General features: G+C 35.7%; 1 protein-coding gene across 5 annotated transcripts in view; it reads right to left on the bottom strand.

Moving 5' to 3' along the window:
* Positions 1-931: 931 nt before the first annotated feature.
* Positions 932-8,787, bottom strand: part of CEPT1 (choline/ethanolamine phosphotransferase 1) — a 33,449-nt gene continuing 25,593 nt past the window's right edge. For 3 of the 5 annotated variants that reach the window (XR_011494898.1, XM_070487019.1, XM_014837256.3), the window contains 4 exons: positions 3,583-3,714; positions 2,941-3,099; positions 2,311-2,436; positions 932-1,712 (listed from right to left, as the gene is read on the bottom strand). Coding sequence is in view for 4 of the 5 variants with exons in the window: in XM_070487019.1 (XP_070343120.1) it covers positions 1,593-1,712; positions 2,311-2,436; positions 2,941-3,099; positions 3,583-3,714 (537 nt within the window). In the remaining variant the exon portion in view is untranslated. Of the gene's footprint in view, positions 1,713-2,310; positions 2,437-2,940; positions 3,100-3,582; positions 3,715-7,508; positions 7,594-8,787 lie in introns of all 5 variants that reach the window. The other 2 variants (XM_044749419.2, XM_014837255.3) reach the window with 1 other exon arrangement.

Below are 8,787 nucleotides of genomic sequence, written 5' to 3'. Positions count from 1 at the left end.
GCAACTGTCTAACAGTGGTATGCCTTTTAGCTTCTCCAGACCTCAATTTCCACTGAAGGTAATTAACATCTGCTGCGTCTTTTGTAATAATCAAATAAGACAGTAGATGTAACTGTGCCAAAGAAGTAGAATTATCCTTCCTTCTCTTTCCTCATTTGTCCTTGCTTTCAAAACTTGAATCTGCCCTAGCATTTTCCTGTATGTACTTTTCCACCCCAGATGCTGGAGAAGTTGCTAGCAAGCAAAGGTCATGAGAGATTTCCCTTTGCTGCTACAGTCTAGCAAAGAAATTAAAGATTTCACTGCCATTGCTAATCCAGATTACATGGGACTAATGGGATCATTAAAAGTGCAAGAAAGCAGAGTTCTGGCTGGCAGGCAAGACAATACAGCTATTGTTTATCCATGATTATGGAAACAGGTATAAATAAAAATCAATAATAAGATACTTCATTTTAGCCAATAGTTTAAACCCTTTCTGCTCTCTGCCTCTTCATTCAAGCAACTGAACTATCTACATACAATGGAAACGGATCTTGTTTATAGTTACTGAACACACCTGGTTCTCATTTCAAATTGCAGTATAGATAGTGAGCAGCCAGAAAAAAGACCGAACATTTTCAATAACTGCCTAAAGAGGCCCAGGCCTCTCTTATTGAAAATTTGGGGAAAGGGTCTGACATTCCTAAAGACTCATAATCTGAACGTGACAACTACAACAAAAAAACCTATCAAGAGGAAAAATGAACATATTTCTATGTTTTAAGCTAAACAAGTCATTCAAAATAGAAAAGTCATAGGACACATAATGACACTGCAGCTGACTGAATTTCCTTACTTATTAAAGAACAGACATAAATTTTGTTTAAATTTTTTAAAATGACATTAAAACTTAGCTTATCTTTCCACTAAATGAAAGTGAGAAAAAGGCTGGCTTTCAGATCACGTATTTATTTAAAAAAATAAAATGGAGTGACAAAGTTACATTATTCCGCATGCTAACAGGATTTCCCAAGCTCGTGAGAGAGATCATTTCTTGAGCAATAAAAAAATGACTTACTTCCTCAACAATGTAAAGACAGGAAACCTTTCAATCCAAATTCGAGGTCTTTATCACTAGGTCCACCTCACAAGCTAGTGGGATCTATCTGTGCCACAAGCTGAGCTCCTTCATAAAGAAAGACTGAGAAGACACTAAACAAGGATGTCACTAAAAGATGATGATTTGTTAAAATTATAAAGCAACCATCTCGTGACCTGCAAATATTCTGCATTAGAAATCTCCACCACTGGGGATCTGCTCCCCATGACATTTTTATTCTGAATCCAGGATAATTACAAACACATGGCATTTTTTCCTGCATGCTTTCTTGGGCCAAATCCTGTATGACAACATGTACAATTTACAGGATGGGACTTGCAATTCTCATTCTCCCACAGGATAGATAAGGAGTGTTACCAGTAACAAAGAATAAAAGTTATACAACATTGATTATTATAAATTATATTTGTTCTTATCCACCCATTCTCCTTAATATGTTCAGATTCTTTCCTGAAGAAAACATGTTTCCTATATAACACCAGTTACATTATTAGTGATGATTAGAATGAGCTGTAGAGACCTTGATTCTGAAGACATGTATGTGCAGATGTGATGCAATCTGATTGCAAACACTGACACAGTAGCGGATCAAATCAAAGAAAGAGAAGACCTGGAAAGAAAAGAGACTATTAGATTCTCAGGACCTACTTAGGCCATCCCTAAGCTTCCTGAAAGTGAAGAGGAGTGGCTTCTGACTTCTTCTCTTCAGATTCACCTTCAATTCCATATAATTTAATAACTCAATTTACTCACAGATTTTTCCTTTACACCAAAGATCAACAAACTCCTAGAGAGAGAGTAAATATTTTAGGTTTTGCACACCATACTGTCTTTGTCACAACTGCTCAAATGTGCCACTGAAGCATAAAAGCAGCTATAGACAACACATAAATGAATGGCCATGCTGTGTTCCAATAAAACTTTATTTACAAAACAGGCCATTGGTCCACAGGGTGTAGTTTGCCAACTCCTGCTTTACAGTCAGAAATCTGAAATTTATGAATCCTAATGTAGGCAGGGCTAATAAGAATAATGCAAAAAATGGCTCAAAGACAAAGAAACAAGGAACTCTCACGAAGTCCCATAAATGTGGTTTTCTGACTTTCCAAATCATCACAATTATATGATCTATCTCTAAGGACTGGCCCTCTGAAACAAGAAAACAACTAGCCTCCAAATTATGATATAGGACAATGTACAATACTTACCAGAGCAATCCAAAGTACAATATATTCATCAATAAAGCTGTTAAAATATTGGTCCAGAAACAAAAGTGCTGGGCCTATGAATGCTGTGTCATGCAAATGCATTTCACTTTTAGTCATGTGTGCCACCTATGAATAAAAGAGAATCAATGATGTAGGCATTTTCATATTACAGCAATTGTGAGCTACAAGTCAGTCAGTACTGTGCTCAAATACCAAGTTTCAAGAATTCTTTAGCAATATTTGTTGAATTTCCAAAACTAAAAAGCTGACAACATGGTGTGTGTGAGAGCTATACATCAAAGGGGTATACCACATCAACGAAGTCCCCAAAAGGAGACTTTGCACAAAGAGTCTTAATTTGAGTGTAGAAATTGAGATTGACAAATGCAGATAAACTAAACAACTAAATTAAACTGTGGATAGAAAGGAGAAGAATTGTAAAGGTTCTGGTAATCTCAAATTGTAGCTCCACAGAAGAGTAAAAACAGCTCCCATGTTGATATCAAAATATTCTGAGCAGAGGAGGGTAAAGTCTAGAACTGCTTTGGAAGCTGTGGAATAAAACTATGGCCATAAAACCAAAATAAGATGAAAGTTAAAAACAAAACAAATAAAAATTTTGGTGCTTACCACAAGCTTATTGGTGATTTTAGCAGATACAAAACCAAATGTCAGAATATAAAGACAGGGATGCTTTTCAAAAAGCTGAACTGCAGATTTCTTATAGATCATTGCAGCTAATGTAATCACTGATCCAATATGGAGAAAAGGAGAAAGGACACTTGTTCCCTGTAAACAGTAAAGAAGGGAGAGGAATTAATGGTATTCAATACGGATCAGATACTACACGGATCTGCTGTAAGAGAGATCAACTCAAACTTTTAAGAACCTCATGATGCCTAACGGCCAGCAGTTTCTATAACCGAATACCAGAACAACTAATAAAAAGCAGCAGCATGGACTGGTTAGGCAACAAACTAAGGATTTTACTCAAGAAGCCAGGCTTATTTTACAAAGCAGGTCATACTTTTTTTAATATATGTGTATAAAAGTGCATGTGTCTGTGTGTGTGTCCATGCAGAAAAATATGCTATATAAGCACATAAATGTATGCATGTATAAATAAAACTGAGAAGTTTTAGACATTACCTTTTTTAAAGACTAACTTGAGACTCTAAACAAGTGATTTTATACAATTTGAATGAAAAATAAAGTGACCACAAAATGAAGTCTTAGCATAAACAATCATTGGAAATCTTAAGATATACTTACTGCTATTGTTGATCCATTTTTTCCAACACCACCGGTGAAGATTACACGGAAGTAATTTGTACAGGAAAATATGGTCCCTGCTACAGTACAAAGTGCAGGAAAAATTTTCATTTGAATATTCAGCACTGGAATCTTTAACGGGTAGAAAGAGAGAACAATTAAAATACATACAAATTAAAATAAGAAAACAGAACATTTGATTCATATTCTGATATATTCTCCATTCCCTTTAGTTTAGTATATACTTAAAGTAATGGAAGTTTTCCTCTCCTTTCCATCACATGCAATAGAACAAGTCTCAAGAGATGAGGCTATAAAGAAATTAATCTCACTTCTGACACCAACCTTTAAAAAACAAAACTGATCCAACTTTACTAATTTGTGTCACAAACTCAGTGAAGCTCACCTAATGAAGCCTAGAAGACTTGACAGCAGTGAACCAGGCTGTCTCCTGGTTTTTTAATAAAAGAAGGATACTTTGTCTTTTTCTGTGTACAGTTTTTGAACTCTACCTCTAAATCTGTAATTTGTTTCTAATTGTTATGAGAGAGAAAGAGTGGAGCATAAAAAGACTAAAAATATTTGCAACTAGATTAAAAAAATCTGTAAACTAGAGAATGGAAGACAAAAGTTCTATTCAGAAGTGTTCCCATCTCCAAACTGTTAGGATACAGGCAGCGAGTAAAAGCAGAGGGCAACCAAGAAGGCATTCATATGCAGGGAAAAACACGTCCAGCACATCCAAGCAGGTACAGCTCTACAATTGTGTATCCAAAGTTTTAACATATAAGTTTACTTTTCAAAAGAAGTAAATAATATATTTTTAGAGTATATTGAAAATATGGGTTGATTTACCTAAAGGGGTTCTGAGTGGATTGAGGTCATGTATTGAATCTTGCAAGCACAATATCCATTATTTCAAATGAAATTAATTTGTACAAAATTTTTAAAATCATTTAAGATTCTCTTCCTTTTTGTAGCTTTCCTTTAGCTTTTCTGAACCTTAAATTTTGTCCAATATGGAATGGAAAGAAATCAATAGTAAAATGATATATTCTAGTAATAGAAACAAATGACTATAGGAACAAGATTCCAAAAGCCCACAATGGTTTAATGAGTTCTTATAATGAAAATATTTTAATTAGGGCTGTTTGTACTTTTTTAGCGCTGCCATGTGCCTACACTTTTAGAATCAAATAGCAAATGTGACATGTTTTGCATGTATAAAATCCCAGTAAAAGTGGTAGAGACATAAATCTTAATGTTTAGATACTCTATTTCTTCAAAACTCTCAAGAACTCAGTTTGTTTACACAACTCTGACCTCTTGCAAAACTACAGCTCAAAACAAACTGAAATCAACTTCAAATTTCAAGTTGCACTGTGGCAGTGTTTAATATTCTAAAGTGAAATAGGTCAACTTAAAAATCAAGCCCAGAACAACTTAAAAATCAATCTCAAAAATCAAGCCCATTTATGGAGCATCCTAAATGGTCTTTTTCCCTCCCTAATTCATCTCCAAACCCTATAGCCCAAATTCAAAACTAGTTTTCAATAAAGGAGAAAATCAACACCATGGTTGCTTTAAACTCCAACAGATTTCTCTCCTCCAGTTCAGAAAACTAGGGATACTACAATCTAAATCTGATGCACCTGGCTGAAACTCAATACTTCGTCTAGTTTCCTTTTCCCTCCAGAGACAAAGGACCTGTCTGGCAAAGGGGGAAATACTACACGCCCTCAGATTTCAAAACAAGCAAAGTATTAATCCATTACAGGGGATGCCTGTATTAGGGCCAGGGTACGGAATGAGTGCTAACTCTGGTGTAGCAGTAATCTCTGCCACAACCGAACTGAATAGTGTCACAACTCTATTTAAAATTTGGTGAAAATGCTTTAGGATCACGGGAACTGCTGCCCTTTGAAAGAAGAAAGAATAAACAGAAATATTAGGGGCCAGCCTGGTGGTGCAGTGGTTAAGTTCGCATGTTCCACTTTGGTGGCCCAGGTTTCCCGGTTCGGACCCTGGGTGCAGACATGGCACTGCTCATCAAGCCATGCTGTGGCAGGCGTCCCACATATAAAATAGAGGAAGATGGACACAGATGTTAGCTCAGGGCCAGTCTTCCTCAGCAGAAAGAGGAGGACTGGCAGAAGATGTTAGCTCGGGGCTAATCTTCCTCAAAAAAACCCCACAAAAAACCCTAGAAACATTAGAAAAGCCAGGCAAATTAATTAGTAAATGGATTGGACCACAAAGTAAGCAAGCTACAGACTGAGGAGCAAATTGTCATAAACATTCCAAGGGCCCTCTTCACTTCTGTCACATATTATAGCTATATACACCAAAGCATAAGCTCCTGAGTGTAGGATTTTGTTTGAATTGATTTTTATATTCTCTCTAGAGCCCTGGATATTGTAGGTGCTCAATATACACTTGCTGAATGAAGATTTAGATCTTTTGCCTTTCTCTTACTCTCTCTGTAGAATTACTGCTTGAGAGAGTATGAAGACACATCTTGTCCCCATATTAAGAAGGAAACAGGAAGTTAGCTACAAGAAAATCTGAGGCAAAGTAAAGGGAAAGCTGGTGTCGGAGGAATCCCACGTCTCACCAGGTGATCCCTTAAAAATCGGCCCCAACTGATCCACTTATAAAAAGCACTAAAAGTGTTGCCATTTTTACCTCCTACCCAAGCTCAAAGAGAGTGGGTACATTCTGTCGTTCCCAGTCTTTCCCTTTCTGTCCTCATCCTGGAATTCATCCAAGATAGTCAAGTACATCCACTCTATAGAAACAGCCAGACAGTTGTACTGAAAACACCTTTATTTCAGGGCTACCCAGTTTCGGCATCTTTGAGACTGGGAAGAATAAGAACTCCTTTGAGTCATGGTGTCCGCCCTAGAGCCAACGGAAAACCTTCTGGGTTCATACCATGAAATTATACATCCAAATATCATTGAACTAATGTAATTCATTTTAAAAGGATTAGAGATGGAAAAAAACCGTTAAATTCTCAGATTTACCAGACTATAACAGACACATGTTTTGGTTTAGTAGTTTGGATTAATGCAGAATATCAGTTCCTAAACTGTTACACTAGTTTTCTCACCAGCATAATAAAAGGTTCTTACAGGCTTTGTAAATTTCAGCAGAAATAGAAAGCATCATTTTGAGATTAGATACTTTCTTCCCAAGAATGTGGGAATGCCTGTTTGTAAATACATTTAATATAAGCTAATTCCATCAAAATACAATGTAACATATTTACAGTATCCACCAGGTGTTTAAGGAAAATCACCAGGTTTGAATTACTTAAGTGTAAGGGCACTTCTTAAGTCTTTCAGTTTAAGAATGAGATACAAATAAATTACACTACATTTGAAGTCTTCAGTTCTAACTAATGAATTCTGAAACTTCCCTGTAGTAACACTCACCATCTGCTATACCACTCACCATTTGTTTTAACGGATTCCAGAAGGTGTCTCATGGTTTAATACACATTTAATCAACTATTACATTTAAAAGAATCAAATGTCAGTGAAAATAATCATGAGGGGGACTATATGTGGGCCCCCTTCAAAGTGATGATATTCTTTTTTTGTTTTTTAAAGAGTGCTATCATGGAAGATGTTCCAAGACATTCCAAGAGGATATATTCTTTTGGGGAAGCAATACACAAAAAATATGTTCTGTTTTTGTTTCAAAAGTAGCCCTGGAATGGACTTAATGTACCACGTAACTCCAAGTCCAAAATTCACCATGCCCTAAAGAGAAGTTAGTGTCTTACCATTGCTGTGACTTTTCATTTTCAGAAGGAATAAAATAATTTTACATATCACCCTTTAACTAGATTATCTTGTATTAGAAAACACAAGCAAAAGACAACATGCATTACATGGGATACACAACGTGAACAAAGTTACCATAGATTGCCAAAAAGGTGGTCCTCCAATCACTGCCAGCAAATGCATGATTATTATGAAGATTTGCACTTCAGTCACATCAATTCTGATTAGGTACAAAAAGCCAAAAAAGCAGAATTATTCAAAACAATTTCAAGTTAATTACTTGCAAGCTTAGCAGCATTCCTCTATCATGCACAATAGAAAAAATCTCAAATATTGAGGAAAGGGGAAAAGGAGGTGTCAAAAATTTGTTATGAGCAAAATCAAATAAAATCCAGAATCTTTTAATTTAATTTGATGAATTTCACAGAGCAATAAAAACCCCTCCGTTTCAAAGGAAATTTCTGATTCTTTGAATTTGGGCTGAAACTATAGCTTAACCTTTCCCACCAAAAACAAGCAAACAAACAAAAGGCGTGTGTGTGTGTATGAAATTTTGAGTGTCAAGCAGAGGACTGCATTGTACTGCTATATGAGATCTTGAAATAAGTGCTTCGTAGTATCAAATGGAAAAAATGGTGCGCTTTTACTAAGGTAACATAAATCACAGACACCTTGCAAAACTTAACTGCCCTTTAGATATATTCATTTAATGTCTCCCATGGGATGGGTGTGAAAAAAAAATCACCCAATTCTCAATGAAATTCTTATGCTTATGAGGTCAACTACTCTAAGATTTCTGGAAAGAGGATACTGAAAGCAGCCAAGAATTAGCTTTGAGATTGCTGAAAATGATCTTACAGTCAAGAAGAGACAAACCTGATACAAAAATAGGGCAGTAGAAATTAGAAGTCTGAAAGACTGAGCAAAAGAATATGGGTAAAAAGACTGAGGAGCAAAGTGTAAAATGGTGTCCCTTTCCTTCTGCAGACTAGCACTTTACATAATCTTGAGATTATCATTCTCAGATTAGATCAAACGCTTTCTAATTTTGAGAATTTATCCTACAGATATGCTTGCACAAAATGTACAAGGTCATTCATTACAGTATTATTTATAACAGCAAAATTTAAAAAATATCCCTCAATGAAGGAGTGGTTATAGAAATTATGGTACTTCCATACAATGGAATATTTGGTAGCTTATAAGAAAAGAGTGGGGTAGCTCCCTATATAGTGGTGTGGAAAAATATCAAAGATATATTAGGTGAAAAAAAGGTTGTAGAATGTGGATATGCTATTTTTTGTGTAAAAAAGAAGAAAAATAATATTCTCTTTTTGTTTTTTCCAGTAGTTTACATAACAAATTTCTGGAAGGACACATTACAAACTAAGAACAATGGTTCCCTCTGGGAGAG

Source organism: Equus asinus, chromosome 16 (assembly GCF_041296235.1).
Source record: "Equus asinus isolate D_3611 breed Donkey chromosome 16, EquAss-T2T_v2, whole genome shotgun sequence".
NCBI classification, from domain to species: Eukaryota; Metazoa; Chordata; class Mammalia; order Perissodactyla; family Equidae; genus Equus; species Equus asinus.
This window is presented reverse-complemented; position numbering and strand designations above follow the sequence as displayed.